The sequence below is a fragment of the Hyla sarda genome, chromosome 9, assembly GCF_029499605.1.
Source record: "Hyla sarda isolate aHylSar1 chromosome 9, aHylSar1.hap1, whole genome shotgun sequence".
Classification (NCBI taxonomy): Eukaryota; Metazoa; Chordata; class Amphibia; order Anura; family Hylidae; genus Hyla; species Hyla sarda.
The window spans coordinates 331,313-351,081 of record NC_079197.1 but is presented as its reverse complement, the minus strand read 5'-3'; the positions used below and the strand labels follow the sequence as shown (position 1 = coordinate 351,081).

Below are 19,769 nucleotides of genomic sequence, written 5' to 3'. Positions count from 1 at the left end.
CTCCTCCCTATAGATCCCATACCGCTCTCTCCTCCCTATAGATCCCATACCGCTCTCTCCTCACAATAGATCACATACTGCTCTCTCCTCCCTATAAATCCTATAGCGCTCTCTCCTCCCTATAGATCCCATACTCCTCTCTCCTCCCTATAGATCCCATACCGCTCTCTCCTCCCCATAGATCGCATACCGCTCTCTCCTCCCTATAGATTCTATAGCGCGCTCTCTCCTCCCTATAGATCCCATACCGCTCTCTCCTCCTCCCAATAGATCCTATAGCGCTCTCTCCTCCCTATATATCAGATACCGCTCTCTCCTCCCTATAGATCCTATACACTCTCCTCCCTATAGATCCTATAGCGCTCTCTCCTCTCTATAGAGCTATCTCCTCCCTATAAATTCTATAGTGCGCTCTCTCCTCCCTATAGATCCTATACACTATCTCCTCCCTATAGATCCCATACCGCTCTCTCCTTCCTATAGATTCTATAGCGCACTCCTCCCTATAGATCCTATACACTCTCCTCCCTATAGATCCTACAGCGCTCTCTCCTCTCTATAGAGCTCTCTCCTCCCTATAAATTCTATAGTGCGCTCTCCTCCCTATAGATCCTATACACTCTCTCCTCCCTATAGATTCTATATAGCGCTCTCTCCTCCCTATAAATTCTATAGCGCACTCTCTCCTCCCTATAGATTCTATAGCGCGCTCTCTCCTCCCATACCGCTCTCCCCCTATAGATCCCATACTGCTCTCTCCTCCCTATAGATCCTATAGCGCTCTCTCTTCCCTATAGATCCCATACCGCTCTCTCCCCCCTATAGATCCCATACCGCTCTCTCCTCCCTATAGATCCTACAGCGCTCTCTCCTCCCTATAAATCATATAGCGCTCTCCTCCCTATAGAGCTCTCTCTCATCCCTATAGATTCTATAGCGCACTCTCCTCCCTATAGATTCTATAGCGCACTCTCTCCTCCCTATAGCGCTCTCTCCTCCCTATAGATCCTATAGCGCTCTCCCCTATAGATCCCATACTGCGCTCTCCTCCCTATAGATCCTATAGCGCTCTTCTCCCTATAAATCCTATAGCGCTCTCTCCTCCCTATAGATCCCATACCGCTCTCTCCACCCTATAGATCCCATACTGCTCTCTCCTCCGTATAGATCCCATACCGCTCTCTCTCCTCCCTATAGATCCCATACCGCTCTCTCCTCCCTATAGATCCTATAGCGCTCTCTCCTCCCTATAGATCCTATAGCGCTCTCTCCTCCCAATAGATCCTATAGCGCTCTCTGTTCCCTATAGATCCTATAGCGCTCTGTTCCCTATAGTGCTCTCTGTTCCCTATAGCTCTCTCCTCCCTATAGATCCTAAAGAGCTCTCTCTCCTCCCTATAGATTCTATAGCGCGCTCTCCTCCCTATAGCACTCTCTCCTCCCTATAGATCCTATAACGCTCTCTCTCCTCCCTATACATTCTATAGCGCTCCCTCTCCTCCCTATAGATCCTATAGCGCTCCCTCTCCTCCCTATAGCGCTCTCTCTCCTCCCTATAAGCGCTCTCTGTTCCCTATAGCGTTCTCTCTCCTCCCTATAAGCGCTCTCTGTTCCCTATAGCGTTCTCTCTCCTCCCTATAAGCGCTCTGTTCCCTATAGCGTTCTCTCTCCTCCCTATAAGCGCTCTCTGTTCCCTATAGCGTTCTCTCTCCTCCCTATAAGCGCTCTCTGTTCCCTATAGCGTTCTCTCTCCTCCCTATAAGCGCTCTCTCCTCCCTATAGATCCTATAGCGCTCTCTCTCCTCCCTATAAGTGCTCTCTGTTCCCTATAGCGCTCTCTCTCCTCCCTATAAGCGCTCTCTGTTCCCTATAGCAATCTCTCTCCTCCCTATAAGCGCTCTCTGTTCCCTATAGCGTTCTCTCTCCTCCCTATAAGCGCTCTCTGTTCCCTATAGCGTTCTCTCTCCTCCCTATAGATCCTATAGCGCTCTCTCTCCTCCCTATAAGCACTCTCTGTTCCCTATAGCGCTCTCTCTCCTCCCTATAGATCCTATAGCGTTCTCTCTCCTCCCTATAAGCACTCTCTGTTCCCTATAGCGTTCTCTCTCCTCCCTATAGCGCTCTCTCTCCTCCCTATAGATCCTATAGCGCTCTCTCCTCCCTATAAGCACTCTCTGTTCCCTATAGCGTTCTCTCTCCTCCCTATAAGCGCTCTCTCCTCCCTATAGATCATATAGCGCTCTCTCTCCTCCCTATAGATCCTATAGCGCTCCCTCTCCTCCCTATAGATCCTATAGCGCTCCCTCTCCTCCCTATAGATCCTATAGCGCTCTCTCTCCTCCCTATAGATCCTATAGCGCTCTCTCTCCTCCCTATAAGCGCTCTCTCCTCCCTATAAGCGCTCTGTTCCCTATAGCGTTCTCTCTCCTCCCTATAAGCACTCTCTGTTCCCTATAGCGTTCTCTCTCCTCCCTATAAGCGCTCTCTCCTCCCTATAGATCCTATAGCGCTCTCTCTCCTCCCTATAGATCCTATAGCGTTCTCTCTCCTCCCTATAAGCGCTCTCTGTTCCCTATAGCGTTCTCTCTCCTCCCTATAGATCCTATAGCGCTCCCTCTCCTCCCTACAGATCCTATAGCGCTCCCTCTCCTCCCTACAGATCCTTTAGCGCTCCCTATAGATCCTATAGCGCTCTCTCCTCCCTATTGATCCTATAGCTCTCTCTCCTCCCTATAGATCCCATAGCGCTCTCTGTTCCCTATAGATCCTATAGCACTCTCTCCTTCCTATAGCGCTCCCTCTCCTCCCTATAGATCCTATAGCTCTCTCTCCTCCCTATAAGCACTCTGTTCCCTATAGCGTTCTCTCTCCTCCCTATAGCGCTCTCTCTCCTCCCTATAAGCACTCTGTTCCCTATAGCGTTCTCTCTCCTCCCTATAAGCGCTCTCTCCTCCCTATAGATCCTATAGCGCTCTCTCTCCTCCCTATAAGCACTCTCTGTTCCCTATAGATCCTATAGCGCTCTCTCTCCTCCCTATAAGCACTCTCTGTTCCCTATAGCGTTCTCTCTCCTCCCTATAAGCGCTCTCTGTTCCCTATAGCGTTCTCTCTCCTCCCTATAGATCCTATAGCGCTCACTCTCCTCCCTACAGATCCTATAGCGCTCCCTCTCCTCCCTACAGATCCTATAGCGCTCCCTCTCCTCCCTATAGATCCTATAGCGCTCTCTCCTCCCTATTGATCCTATAGCGCTCCCTCTCCTCCCTATAGATCCTATAGCGCTCTCTCTCCTCCCTATAAGCGCTCTCTGTTCCCTATAGCGTTCTCTCTCCTCCCTATAAGCGCTTTCTCCTCCCTATAAGCGCTCTGTTCCCTATAGCGTTCTCTCTCCTCCCTATAGATCCTATAGCGTTCTCTCTCCTCCCTATAAGCACTCTCTGTTCCCTATAGCGTTCTCTCTCCTCCCTATAAGCGCTTTCTCCTCCCTATAAGCGCTCTGTTCCCTATAGCGTTCTCTCTCCTCCCTATAGATCCTATAGCGCTCTCTCTCCTCCCTATAAGCGCTCTCTCCTGCCTATAAGCGCTCTGTTCCCTATAGCGTTCTCTCTCCTCCCTATAAGCGCTCTGTTCCCTATAGCGTTCTCTCTCCTCCCTATAAGCGTTCTGTTCCCTATAGCGTTCTCTCTCCTCCCTATAGATCCTATAGCGCTCTCTCTCCTCCCTATAAGCGCTCTCTCCTCCCTATAGCGTTCTCTCTCCTCCCTATAAGCGCTCTCTCCTCCCTATAAGCGCTCTGTTCCCTATAGCGTTCTCTCTCCTCCCTATAGCGCTCTCTCTCCTCCCTATAGATCCTATAGCGCTCTCTCTCCTCCCTATAAGCACTCTCTGTTCCCTATAGCGTTCTCTCTCCTCCCTATAAGCGCTCTCTCCTCCCTATAGATCCTATAGCGTTCTCTCCTCCCTATAGCGCTCTCTCTCCTCCCTATAGATCCTATAGCGCTCTCTCTCCTCCCTATAAGCACTCTCTGTTCCCTATAGCGTTCTCTCTCCTCCCTATAGATCATATAGCGTTCTCTCTCCTCCCTACAGATCCTATAGCGCTCCCTCTCCTCCCTACAGATCCTATAGCGCTTTCTCCTCCCTATTGATCCTATAGCTCTCTCTCCTCCCTATAGATCCCATAGCGCTCTCTGTTCCCTATAGATCCTATAGCACTCTCTCCTCCCTATAGCGCTCCCTCTCCTCCCTATAGATCCTATAGCTCTATCCTCCCTATAGATCCTATAGCGCTCTCTGTTCCCTAGGGATCCTATTCACTCTCTCCTCCCTATAGATTCTATAGCGCTCTCTCCTCCCTACAGATCCTATAGCGCTCCCTCTCCTCCCTATAGATCATATAGCGTTCTCTCTCCTCCCTATAGCGCTCTCTCCTCCCTATAAGCACTCTCTGTTCCCTATAGCGCTCTCTCCTCCCTATAGATCCTATAGCGCTCTCTCCTCCCTATAAGCACTCTCTGTTCCCTATAGCGTTCTCTCTCCTCCCTATAGCGCTCTCTCTCCTCCCTATAGATCATATAGCGTTCTCTCTCCTCCCTATAGATCCTATAGCGCTCTCTCCTCCCTATAAGCACTCTCTGTTCCCTATAGCGTTCTCTCTCCTCCCTATAGCGCTCTCTCCTCCCTATAGATCCTATAGCGCTCTCTCTCCTCCCTATAAGCACTCTCTGTTCCCTATAGCGTTCTCTCTCCTCCCTATAAGCGCTCTGTTCCCTATAGCGTTCTCTCTCCTCCCTATAAGCGCTCTGTTCCCTATAGCGTTCTCTCTCCTCCCTATAAGCGCTCTCTCCTCCCTATAGCGTTCTCTCTCCTCCCTATAAGCGCTCTCTCCTCCCTATAGATCCTATAGCGTTCTCTCCTCCCTATAGCGCTCTCTCTCCTCCCTATAGATCCTATAGCGCTCTCTCTCCTCCCTATAAGCACTCTCTGTTCCCTATAGCGTTCTCTCTCCTCCCTATAGATCATATAGCGTTCTCTCTCCTCCCTACAGATCCTATAGCGCTCCCTCTCCTCCCTACAGATCCTATAGCGCTTTCTCCTCCCTATTGATCCTATAGCTCTCTCTCCTCCCTATAGATCCCATAGCGCTCTCTGTTCCCTATAGATCCTATAGCACTCTCTCCTCCCTATAGCGCTCCCTCTCCTCCCTATAGATCCTATAGCTCTATCCTCCCTATAGATCCTATAGCGCTCTCTGTTCCCTAGGGATCCTATTCACTCTCTCCTCCCTATAGATTCTATAGCGCTCTCTCCTCCCTACAGATCCTATAGCGCTCCCTCTCCTCCCTATAGATCATATAGCGTTCTCTCTCCTCCCTATAGCGCTCTCTCCTCCCTATAAGCACTCTCTGTTCCCTATAGCGCTCTCTCCTCCCTATAGATCCTATAGCGCTCTCTCCTCCCTATAAGCACTCTCTGTTCCCTATAGCGTTCTCTCTCCTCCCTATAGCGCTCTCTCTCCTCCCTATAGATCATATAGCGTTCTCTCTCCTCCCTATAGCGCTCTCTCCTCCCTATAGATCCTATAGCGCTCTCTCCTCCCTATAAGCACTCTCTGTTCCCTATAGCGTTCTCTCTCCTCCCTATAGCGCTCTCTCCTCCCTATAGATCCTATAGCGCTCTCTCTCCTCCCTATAAGCACTCTCTGTTCCCTATAGCGTTCTCTCTCCTCCCTATAAGCGCTCTGTTCCCTATAGCGTTCTCTCTCCTCCCTATAAGCGCTCTGTTCCCTATAGCGTTCTCTCTCCTCCCTATAAGCGCTCTGTTCCCTATAGCGTTCTCTCTCCTCCCTATAAGCGCTCTCTCCTCCCTATAAGCGCTCTGTTCCCTATAGCGTTCTCTCTCCTCCCTATAGCGCTCTCTCTCCTCCCTATAAGCGCTCTGTTCCCTATAGCGTTCTCTCTCCTCCCTATAAGCGCTCTCTCCTCCCTATAAGCGCTCTGTTCCCTATAGCGTTCTCTCTCCTCCCTATAGCGTTCTCTCCTCCCTATAGATCCTATAGCGCTCTCTCCTCCCTATAGCGCTCTCTGTTCCCTCTCTCGTCTGGTGCTGTAGGGGGCAGTAGCTGTGTTGATTGGCTGATGCGGTCGTTCACCTTTGGTCATGTGGGCACCATGTGTTGTGGACATTATATTTCCCCATTTAGGGGTCAGCCGGGGGTCAGTCTCTGGCTCCGCAGGACGTATTTGTCACATCGGTCGCTGACTCCCCCCTCAGGCCGCGACGCTCTGCGTTTGTTCTTACGTTTCATGGATTCATATTATATTCTTGGAAGGAAAAAAAACCTAAATAAACGGATTTTACCGCAGAATTTGTTTCCCTCAACTTAAAGTAGGAAAATAAAGCCCAGTGCAATGTGAATGTACAAAATGGCGCAAACAACAACACGACTCCGTGCAGGAAAACAAAACTCGCAAAGACGGAACCCGCATTGTGAACGGAGCCCAAACAGTCCAGTTCTGAACGATTCTATACTTTCTATAATTCGCCAATCTGATGGAGAAAGTCACATGACCAGCTCCCAGATCAGTGGCGCAGTTTTGTGTTGATTCGCACGACTATGAATGGAGGGATTATTTATCTACAGAACAAGTGCAAGACACTGACAAATACAAATCTAATCTGCGCCAATCCCACTCCTCGCCATCACATGTAATGAGTTTACTCACCGGAGAAGAGGACGAGCGGCACCAGGAGCAGCAGCAGCCACCGCACCGCCGGTCCCATGGGCTACGCAGTTGGCGGCCGTATCGGGCTGGCAGCAGAATTTGGTGTCCGGGCTCCTGTCGGCCGCATCTCACGGCTCCTGATTGGCCGACATGAAGCTGCAGGATCAGGACGCTGCCAGGAACAATCGCGGTAATTTCCTCCTGGCGAACGCCAAAGAACCGACAGAAAGACCTGAAGTTCTGTAACACACGAGACGAAGAAGAACGACTCCCATCCAGCTGCCACCCCCTCCCTCCACACGTACAGCGGGGGGCAGTATAATCCCCATAATCAGCTGAAGACCAATAAGAATCTAATAAACCTCCTCCCTGCACTCACAGCTGAAATCTCCCACAATTCCCTGCAGAAAAACAAATCCGGACCCCACAGATCATCCTCAGAGGGGCCCCCGGACCCCACAGATCATCCTCAGAGGGGCCCCCGGACCCCACAGATCATCCTCAGAGGGGCCCCCGGACCCCACAGATCATCCTCAGAGGGCCCCCGGACCCCACAGATCATCCTCAGAGGGGCCCCCGGACCCCACAGACCCCACAGATCATCCTCAGAGGGGCCCCCGGACCCCACAGATCATCCTCAGAGGGGCCCCCGGACCCCACAGATCATCCTCAGAGGGGCCCCCGGACCCCACAGATCATCCTCAGAGGGGCCCCCGGACCCCACAGATCATCCTCAGAGGGGCCCCGGACTCCAGATCTTATATTAGACATCACTGCTCTCCAAATATATATATATTACACTTGTCTCTCAGGATGAAGCCACCTCTGCCCAGGACTGATCATATACACAAACACACACATTGTGTATATATATATATATATATATACACATATATACACACACATATATATATATATATATATATATACACATACACACATATACACACACACACATATTATATATATATATATACACACACACATATTACACCTCTGCCCAGGACTGATATATATATATATATACACACCCACACATAAACCCACATATTATACACACACACACACATTACACCTCTGCCCAGGACTGATATATATATATATATACACACCCACACATAAACCCACATATTATACACACACACACACATTACACCTCTGCCCAGGACTGATATATATATATATACACACCCACACATAAACCCACATATTATACACACACACATATTACACCTCTGCCCAGGACTGATATATATATATATATATACACACCCACACATAAACCCACATATTATATACACACACACACACACATTACACCTCTGCCCAGGACTGATATATATATACACACCCACACATAAACCCACATATTATATACACACACACATTACACCTCTGCCCAGGACTGATCCTCTGGATCTTCTTAGTTCTGTGGCTGCAGCTCTAAGCCAATTCCTAATCCCCTCTGCGCTCAGTGATCCTGCAGATTTGTATGAGCCTCTAATTCGTCTGAACCCAGATATGCTGCGACTAATCTAAGAGCTGGCAGTGCGCGGAGGATGGGGGCATCATTAACCCACTGCGCTCGGTGACTCCTCGTTATGCTGCAGCACAAGGGGTTAACATCCCGTCCGGTCACCATCGCACGAAGAAACGTTCTGCAGAAGATAGAGCAGTACACTGTCCTAGTCAACAATACTCACAGCTGAGGGGTTGTTACAATTGTATCCAGCCTAGACAATCCTCTGTGAGATAGAGAAATCCCTTCTGTCCTGATGATTCGCTACAATGTATCAGCGAAAACAGAGGAAATCACAGAGCGAAGGGGAAATCTGTATCAGAGCAGTGTGAGAGGGGCCCCGGGCCCCAGATTATTAAAGAGGAACTCCACCTGCAGCCTCTCCATGTGCTGAGCCAGCGAATACAATCAGTCAGGAGAGGTGACTGTAGGACAGGTGAATATATCTATTGTTCTCTGTTATCAGCCATGTCTGGAGGAGAGGTGACTGTAGGACAGGTGAATATATCTATTGCTCTCTGTGATCAGCCATGTCAGGAGGGAGAGGTGACTGTAGGACAGGTGAATATATCTATTGTTCTCTGTTATCAGCCATGTCAGGAGGGGAGAAATGACTGTAGGATAGGTGTATATAATCTATTGTTATGCTATCAGCCATGTCAGGAGGAGAGGTGACTGTAGGACAGGTGAATATAATCTATTGTTCTCTGTTATCAGCCATGTCAGGAGAGGAGAGGTGACTGTAGGATAGGTGTATATAATCTATTGTTATCTGTTATCAGCCATGTCAGGAGGAGAGGTGACTGTAGGACAGGTGTATATAATCTATTGTCCTCTGTTATCAGCCATGTCAGGAGGAGAGGTGACTGTAGGACAGGTGAATATATCTATTGTTCTGTGTTACCAGCCATGTCAGGAGGAGAGAGGTGACTGTAGGACAGGTGAATATATCTATTGTTCTCTGTTATCAGCCATGTCAGGAGGGGAGAGGTGACTGTAGGACAGGTGTATATAATCTATTGTTCTGTTATCAGCCATGTCAGGAGGGGAGAGGTGACTGTAGGACAGGTGAATATAATCTATTGTTCTCTGTTATCAGCCACGTCAGGAGAGGAGAGGTGACTGTAGGACAGGTGTATATAATCTATTGTTCTCTGTTATCAGTCATGTCAGGAGAGGTGACTGTAGGACAGGTGAATATATCTATTGTTCTCTATTCTCAGCCATGTCAGGAGGAGAGAGGTGACTGTAGGACAGGTGAATATATCTATTGTTCTCTATTCTCAGCCATGTCAGGAGAGGAGAGGTGACTGTAGGACAGGTGTATATAATCTATTGTTCTCTGTTATCAGTCATGTCAGGAGAGGTGACTGTAGGACAGGTGAATATATCTATTGTTCTCTATTCTCAGCCATGTCAGGAGGAGAGAGGTGACTGTAGGACAGGTGAATATATCTATTGTTCTCTATTCTCAGCCATGTCAGGAGGAGAGAGGTGACTGTAGGACAGGTGTATATAATCTATTGTCCTCTGTTATCAGCCATGTCAGGAGAGGAGAGGTGACTGTAGGACAGGTGAATATATCTATTGTTCTCTGTTATCAGCCTTGTCAGGAGAGGAGAGGTGACTGTAGGACAGGTGAATATATCTATTGTTCTCTGTTATCAGTCATGTCAGGAGAGGTGACTGTAGGACAGGTGAATATATCTATTGTTCTCTATTCTCAGCCATGTCAGGAGAGGAGAAGTGACTGTAGGACAGGTGAATATAATATATTGTTCTCTGTTATCAGCCTTGTCAGGAGAGGAGAGGTGACTGTAGGACAGGTGCATAAAGGGCATAAAATCAAGAAAGAAGAGGATTGATCTAGCGTTCGGGTAAAATCTCCAGCACACCTCCCTTAAAAATGGGAAGAGGGGGCGGATGTGCGTCATGTGTTCACAAGTACAACGACAAACATGGAGCCGCACTCACAGTGTGAATAAGACCATATGTGTGAGGCGTAAGAGTTCATGTAGGCGGAATCCGTCTCTGATCTGTTCATGTAGGTATTCAGAGGAAACCCAGACAAGATGATCATGTAACGATATAAACCTGAATAGACAGAAATACAATGAAGCCTAGTGTTACACTACATATATTCAGTGATGATAAGACCTGCAGGGGCACCTATCTAGTGTTACACTACATCTATTCAGGGATGATAAGACCTGCAGGGGCACCTATCTAGTGTTACACTACATCTATTCAGTGATAAGACCTGCAGGGGCACCTATCTAGTGTTACACTACATCTATTCAGGGATGATAAGACCTGCAGGGGCACCTATCTAGTGTTACACTACATCTATTCAGGGATGATAAGACCTGCAGGGGCACCTATCTAGTGTTACACTACATCTATTCAGTGATAAGACCTGCAGGGGCACCTATCTAGTGTTACACTACATCTATTCAGGGATGATAAGACCTGCAGGGGCACCTATCTAGTGTTACACTACATCTATTCAGGGATGATAAGACCTGCAGGGGCACCTGTCTAGTGTTACACTACATCTATTCAGTGATGATAAGACCTGCAGGGGCACCTATCTAGTGTTACACTACATCTATTCAGGGATAAGACCTGCAGGGGCACCTGTCTAGTGTTACACTACATATATTCAGGGATGATAAGACCTGCAGGGGCACCTGTCTAGTGTAAATTGCCAATATGCCTCCCTATTCTGGAGTCTTATTTAAGTCGCCCCCTCTTTTTCTTGGACTCACTTGTTCAATCTCAGATCTTGAAAAAACTTTTTGAACCGTTTTCAATAAAATGCTGAGAGGACTTGGAACGAGTGGTGTTTCTGTCTACGTCCGATGCGCTCTGGAACGGGCGCTCTCATTTTCCTTTTTGTACATTCTATGTATTTAAAATTGCAATTCGTGTTCTCTATGACATACGTTTGTGCTGCAGCAATTAAGATCCTTGTTAATGGGAAATTCCCTTAACACACACACAGTCTTGTTCACACTGCGTTTGAGTGCGGCTCCATGTTGAAGTGGTTGTACTTGTGAACATGATGCATATACGCCGCCTCTTCCCATATTTAAGGGAGGTGAGAGCCCTGTAGTCTATGATCCGCTCAATACGCGTCCGGAGAACCTTGTTTTTTGCACCATGGAGTGAATTCTGCTTTCAATGATTTCACTAAAGCTGCAGATTTTACCTGAACGCTGGATCATCCTCTTTCTTAGATCTACACGTAGCGAGGCGGTACGGATCCGTGCGGAGAGGCGAGCCGACATCTTACCTGATATAACGAGGATTATAAAGCTCATACGCAATCAGGTCACTTTATAATTTGTTGCAGTTTTTTGGCGTGGATCAAATGCATTTTTGTTTGGCTTTGGCGCAGTAGTCAGTGGTGCGATCCTTTATCTGTATAGAATATTCGGCCGCACCCTGTGAGACCTGACACCTAGGACTGTATACAGTGCAGATACCTGTGTATATGGTGTAATGACGGCGAGTTTTTGAGTTGTGCTGCACAGAATTAAAATTTAGGCCAAATCTGACAATTAGAGATGAGCGAACTTACAGTAAATTCGATGCGTCACGAACTTCTCGGCTCGGCAGTTGATGACTTTTCCTGCATAAATTAGTTCAGCTTTCAGGTGCTCCGGTGGCTGGAAAAGGTGGATACAGTCCTAGGAAAGAGTCTCCAGCCACCGGAGCACCTGAAAGCTGAACTAATTTATACAGGATAAGTCATCAACTGCCGAGCCGAGAAGTTCGTGACTAATCGAATTTACTGTAAGTTCACTCATCTCTACTGACAATTTAAGAAGTACTGAAAGTGACAGCACTACAACTCCCAGCAGTTTTCACAATTTTCTCCTTAAGGGTCTATTCACATGTACAGTATCATGCACAGGAGTCTCTGCTTGAAATCCTGCGCATTAAATCTTCGCATCAAATCTGCGCAGAATATTATACGTGAGAATAGTCCCCGCACAATGCAGAAAAAAAACACATTTTCTGCCCATATCATAAACTCGCCAGCATTAATCGTCCAGCACCATCGCTTTTATCCCCGCACCGCCGCATCCACGTTTTATTACTATAACTTTTTTTTTTTTTTTTATACACGATTTTACCAGAATTGTGGCAAAAATTTTCTGCAATTGTGTAAAACTCGTAACTTTTTCAACAATTTTTAAAACCACAGCAAAAATTCAAGGTCTGAACACGACCTGAAGGCATCAAATCTTCAGAAAACACCTCATGGTCAAACGCATGAAAGCTGCACATAGTGGCGACATTTACCGGCTTGGCGCTCTCATTCCACTTACCTTTTTTTCTTTGCTGTTTTTTTCTCATACTTGCTCCAAAATTATCAAAGATTTTATCAAGATTTTAATTAGAGATGATAGAAGTTACAGTAATTTGATTCGTCATGAACTTCTCGGCTCGGCAGTTGATGAATTAGTTCATCTTTCAGGGGCTCCGGTGGCTGGAGACTCTCCTAGGACTGTATCCATCTTTTCCAGCCACCGGAGCCCCTGAAAGATGAACTAATTTATACAGGATAAAGTCAGCAACCGCCGAGCCGAGAAGTTCATGACGAATCAAATCAATGTAAGTTCTCATCTCTAATTTTAATAAATTCTGAACAGAATTCAAAGTTTCACCCCAGAACCTGCTGTAGCGGTCGCTTCTCTCAGGCAGACGATTTTACGTTTTTTTTTTTTTTTTTTTAAAGATGCAAGAAAAGGCAAATCTGGTAAATAAATGATTCACTGCATATCACAATTGTGCAGACAGTTTGTGCGAATTACAGCCAAAATAATGGCAGGAAGGCAATGATAGATCTGCCCCCCCCCCCATGTGAACTGACCCCCAAGCCACATGAGTCTAATCATTTCACCTGGGTGACCCTCCAGCACCAGCAACCTTATTTTGACCAGGTGCAGTGATCAGACTCCGCACCTTTCTTCAAAGCCAGAGGAATCAAGGGAAATGTAGACAGCATTAGAAAGTTATTTCAATGATGAAACCATCAGTATGGCTGAAAACCCTGATGCCTGCCACATCAGCTAAAACAGGTAAGTGCAAAAAATTATTTATATCTATAAATTTTAAATAAAATATATTAAAAAGGAATTCTCTATGCTTTGGATAGAGGATAACATGTCTGATTGTGGGGGTCCGGCCACTGGGACCCCTTGCGATCTCCAGCACAGCAGCTATAATGTGACGCACTGAGCGGACTCCACTCCGTATGATGGGCGACCACCGCCATCACGGCCCTGTGTACGAGCCGTCACGCACCTTCCCATAGACATGAATGGAAGGAGCACAAAATGACGTCACGAACATTGAAGCCCCAATTTTCCGCATTCAGAACATCCACGGTGCCGGCCCGGAGATCGCAGAGGGTCCCAGCAGCAGGACCCCCCACGATCAGGGGATAAGATGTTTCAGAGGCAGAGTTCCCCTTTAAATATAAATATATTTTCCCGGAGTGCTTCTTTAAATTAGGTGCTTTAACTACAGAGGAGTTCCCCAACATGTGGATCGTCGCTAGAGATGAGCGAACTTACAGTAAATTCGATTCGTCACAAACTTCTCGGCTTGGCAGTTGCTGACTTTTCCTGCATAAATTAGTTCAGCTTTCCGGTGCTCCTGTGGGCTGGAAAGGTGGATACAGTCCTAGGAGACTCTTTCCTAGGAATGTATCCACCTTTTCCAGCCCACCGGAGCACCGGAAAGCTGAACTAATTTATGCAGGAAAAGTCTTCAACCGCCGAGCCGAGAAGTTCGTGACGAATCGAATTTACTGTACGTTCGCTCATCTCTAATCGTCGCTACTGCAAAACTACTACTCCCAGTCCAGATGGCCTTTTGCTATCTAGGCATGCTGGGGGTTGTAGTTGTGCACCACAGCTGGAGATCCTCGGGTTGTACCCCTTGTATCACCCCCCACACAATGGATCCTCCATATCTAGTACAGAACAGTAACTACAACTCCCAGCGTCCTGACTGCCAGGTTGTAGTTCCACAGCAGCCTGAGGGCCGCACCATCATGAAGCAGGACACGGCACCACGTGGTCACGTAAAAACCCACCTCTTTATTACAGCTTATGGTTCTGTATGTAGTCAGAAAAAAAAAAAAAAAAAAAAATTTTGACAAAAATATATATAAAAAAAATCTGAAGTAAATACAGACTCATGCCATAAGCAATACAATACTATGAATTTCCAAAATACAAAAACTGCGGCTGCCATTTTTTTTTTCTTTTACACTGAAATATTCTTACAAATCGGATGCGATGGTCGCCGCGTTGCCCTCCCCTTCTCGGCGTTTAATCCAGCAAAAGAGGATGTGGGGGGGGGGGGGGGGGGGGGGGAGAAGAGAAGAACCGCAGAGGGTGAAGGCGGAGCGGGTACCAAGGACATGGCCGCCACAGTCGGATGCAAATACAGCTATTCCGGTTGGTTAGGGTTTAGGATCTCTGCTTGCTGTCAAGTAATTGAAAACAAAGTGGCAGAAAAACCATCCTGACTGAATCCTGATAACACAGCTGAGGGGTTGTTATGTAGAGCAGTGTTGCCCAACCAGTGAGCCTCCAGCTGTTGCAAAACTACAACTCCCAGCATGCCCGGACAGCCGTTGTCTGTCCGGGCATGCTGGGAGTTGTTGTTTGGCAACAGCTGTATGCACACTGGTTGGCCAACAGCTGTCCAAGCATGCTGGGAGTTGAAGTTTTGCAACAGCTGGAGGCACACTGGTTAGGCAACACTTCGTGTATCAGCTTAGACAACATAAGACTCCAAACATTCAGCTACGTGAGCACTTAAAGGGGTACTCCGCCCCTAGACATCTTATCCCCTATCGAAAGGATAGAGGATAAGATGTCAGATCGCGGGGGTCCCGCCAATGGGGACCCCCGGGATCTCGGCTGCAGCACCCACCTGTTGCGGCTTCCGGCAGCGCTGGAGGCTCTCATCCTAATGCCTCATGACCACGGTGACGGGAGATCGTGACGTGGTCGGGAGCCAAAGACTCCAGCGTTTCCGGAAGCCGCAACAGGTGCGTGCTGCAGCAGAGATCCCGGGGGTCCCCAGCGGCGGGACCCCCTGCGATCTGACATCTTATCCCCTATCATTTCGATAGGGGATAAGATGTCTAGGGGTGGAGTACCCCTTTAAAGGGATACTCCGCTACTAAACAACTTATCCGCTATCTACAAAATCGCGGGGTGGTCCAGACAGGAGATCGCGGTCGGACCCCTGTGATTAGACACTTGTCCCCCACCCTGTAGATAAGTGGTTCAATACCGGAGTTCCCCTATAAGCATCTTAAATATAGTGAAAACTAAACCTGCAGTGTTTCCCTCCCTCTGGCCCTCCAGTTCTTTCAAAACTACAACTCCCAGCATGCCCTGATAAAGCATGCAAAACTACAACTCAGGAGCATAGCCCCAGCAGCCAGACTATGTCCCTCTTGCAAAACTACAACTCCCAGCATGCCCTGGCAAAACTTACAAGACTTTTACAAATGTTGCCCACTGGGAATTGTACGTTTGCAATCGCTGGAAAGCCACAGGTTGGCGATCTCTGGATGTTGCAGCTAGAGCGGTCAGGGAATGCTGGGAGTTGTAGTTCTACAATAAGTGGAGAGGCACAGGATAAAGATCACTAGGGAAGCTTCATTTACAGTCGACTGGATGACAATCGCTTCAGGGCCAAGTTATATAAAGGTGAGGGTGTCAGGGGGTAGTCAGTGTCCGATGAGATTATGACGACTGCGGGGGGTGGGGGGCTGCGGACTTTAGCGGGAGCGGTCGACCCTACAGAACACATCGAGCAGTAAACAACTATACAGACGGGTGGGATCTGTGATACTGGGGGGGACTCAGAGTCTCCCTGCACTTTGGTCACAGACAACAAAAACTGATTGAACGTTACCGAGTAAACCGAGGTGGAAGACCGCGAGGAACATGAAGCCTCGACGTCTGCAGAACGGAAGGGGGCGCAAAATAAAAGTGGGGTCTGCAGGTGTATGGGCAAAGCGCAGCTCCACTACTGAACCGAACTAACCGCTTACTCTGATGTATAAAACTCTACAAATATCAGATTCTAGAAGATGAGATCTTATACTCCACTCACATCCAAAGCTGCGGATCAGAGGAGGTCAGAGCTCCCCGACGCCCCCTGCTGGTTCAGGGTCTGTAGATTTAGTGTTGCACATACAGGAGGCCCAGCAATAAGGGATCTGCCCGCAGCTCTGGAGGTGACTGGAGTGAGAAGCCTCCCGGGGAGTATACACAGGTCGTATATAGATGTAAACTGGAATGTGATTCCCATACTGTAAAACAACAACTAATATTTGGGGGATGGGCAGCGGACGTTCTACCTTCCCAATGTTCATCTCTGAAGAGACCGGAAACATCGCGGAACACGAGGAAGGAACCAATCAGAAGCGGCAAATTACCGAAGAATTTAGGAGCAAGAAAGAAAAAAAGACATTTGAGGCTGCGGGATTCATCTTCACCCATCTTGGTTTTCTTCCCAATTCACAATAATGAAGTAAAATGTTGGATAAAATGTTCTCCCTCCAGACGGAGCCGCACGGGGCCCCTGACCACACAGTCTAATCATACGGGGCCCGGGGAGGACTTAGCAGTCGCTCTTCCACAGTTTGATGGTCTTGTCGTTCTCTAGCGCTGCAGAAGCGATGATGTTTTCTGTTGGGTGGCAGGCGGTGGAAATGACCACATCTGAAAGAGAAGACGTCAGAACAAGAAGAGACGACATCAGTAATCTCATCATCAATATCCTCCATCATCAATATCCTCCATCATCATCATCAATATCCTCCATCACCATCATCAATATCCTCCATCACCATCATCAATATCCTCCATCACCATCATCAATATCCTCCATCATCAATATCCTCCATCACCATCATCAATATCCTCCATCACCATCATCAATATCCTCCATCATCACCATCAGTAATATCAATATCCTCCTCCATCATCAATATCCTCCATCATCATCATCAATATCCTCTTCCATCATCACCATCAGTAATATCATCATCAATATCCTCCATCATCAATATCCTCCTCCATCATCACCATCATCAATATCCTCCTTCATCATCAATATCCTCCTCCATCACCATCATCACCATCCTCCTCCATCATCACCATCAGTAATATCATCAATATCCTCCTCCATCATCACCATCATCAATATCCTCCTCCATCATCACCATCAGTAATATCATCATCAATATCCTCCATCATCAATATCCTCCTCCATCATCACCATCATCAATATCCTCCATCATCACCATCATCAATATCCTCCTCCATCACCATCATCAATATCCTCCTCCATCATCAATATCCTCCTCCATCACCATCATCACCATCCTCCTCCATCATCACCATCAGTAATATCATCAATATCCTCCTCCATCATCACCATCAGTAATATCCTCAATATCCTCCTCCATCATCACCATCAGTAATATCCTCCTCCATCATCACCATCAGTAATATCATCAATATCCTCCTCCATCATCACCATCAGTAATATCCTCCTCCATCATCACCATCAGTAATATCATCAATATCCTCCTCCATCATCACCATCAGTAATATCCTCCATCATCACCATCAGTAATATCCTCCTCCATCATCACCATCAGTAATATCCTCCTCCATCATCACCATCAGTAATATCCTCCTCCATCATCACCATCAGTAATATCCTCCATCATCACCATCAGTAATATCCTCCTCCATCATCACCATCATCAATATCCTCCATCATCACCATCATCAATATCCTCCATCATCACCATCATCAATATCCTCCATCATCACCATCAGTAATATCATCCATAATCATCAATATCCTCCATCATCACCATCAGTAATATCATCCATCATCACCATCAGTAATATCCTCCATCATCACCATCAGTAATATCCTCCATCATCACCATCAGTAATATCATCCATCATCACCATCAGTAATATCATCCATCATCCATCATCATCATCAATATCCTTCATCATCACCATCAGTAATATCATCCATCATCACCATCAGTAATATCCTTCACCATCATCAATATCCTCCATCATCACCATCAGTAATATCATCAATATCCTCCTCCATCATCAATATCCTCCTCCATCATCAATATCCTCCTCCATCATCACCATCATCAATATCCTCCTCCAACATCAATATCCTCCTCCATCACCATCATCAATATCCTCCTCCATCATCAATATCCTCCTCCATCACCATCATCACCATCCTCCTCCATCATCACCATCAGTAATATCATCAATATCCTCCTCCATCATCACCATCAGTAATATCCTCCTCCATCATCACCATCAGTAATATCCTCCTCCATCATCACCATCAGTAATATCCTCCTCCATCATCACCATCATCAATATCCTCCATCATCACCATCAGTAATATCCTCCTCCATCATCACCATCATCAATATCCTCCATCATCACCATCATCAATATCCTCCATCATCACCATCATCAATATCCTCCATCATCACCATCATCAATATCCTCCATCATCACCATCATCAATATCCTCCATCATCAATATCCTCCATCATCACCATCAGTAATATCCTCCTCCATCATCACCATCAGTAATATCCTCCTCCATCATCACCATCAGTAATATCCTCCTCCATCATCACCATCAGTAATATCCTCCTCCATCATCACCATCATCAATATCCTCCATCATCACCATCATCAATATCCTCCATCATCACCATCATCAATATCCTCCATCATCACCATCATCAATATCCTCCATCATCACCATCATCAATATCCTCCATCATCACCATCAGTAATATCCTCCATCATCATCACCATCAGTAATATCCTCCATCATCATCATCACCATCAGTAATATCCTCCATCATCATCACCATCACCACCATCACCATCATCAGTAATATCCTCCATCATCATCACCATCACCATCATCACCATCATCAATATCCTCCATCATCACCATCAGTAATATCATCCCCATCAGTAATATCCTCCATCATCACCATCAGTAATATCATCCCCATCAGTAATATCCACCATCAGTAATATCATCCATCATCATCAATATCCTCCATCATCACCATCAGTAATATCATCCCCATCATCAATATCCTCCATCATCACCATCAGTAATATCATCCCCATCAGTAATATCCACCATCAGTAATATCATCCATCATCATCAATATCCTCCATCATCACCATCAGTAATATCCTCCATCATCACCATCAGTAATATCCTCCATCATCACCATCAGTAATATCCTCCATCATCACCATCAGTAATATCATCCATCATCCTCATCATCAATATCCTTCATCATCACCATCAGTAATATCCTTCACCATCATCAATATCCTCCATCATCACCATCAGTAATATCCTCCATCACCATCATCAATATCCTCCAT

At 46.8% G+C, this 19,769-nt stretch overlaps 1 protein-coding gene across 1 annotated transcript in view; it reads right to left on the bottom strand.

The window, feature by feature from the left end:
- Positions 1 to 14,340: 14,340 nt before the first annotated feature.
- WDR5 (WD repeat domain 5) overlaps positions 14,341 to 19,769 on the bottom strand; it is a 36,608-nt gene continuing 31,179 nt past the window's right edge. The window contains exon 14 of the mRNA XM_056541084.1: positions 14,341 to 17,012. Coding sequence (XP_056397059.1) covers positions 16,912 to 17,012 — 101 coding nt within the window. The 3' untranslated portion in view covers positions 14,341 to 16,911. The remainder of the gene's footprint in view (positions 17,013 to 19,769) is intronic.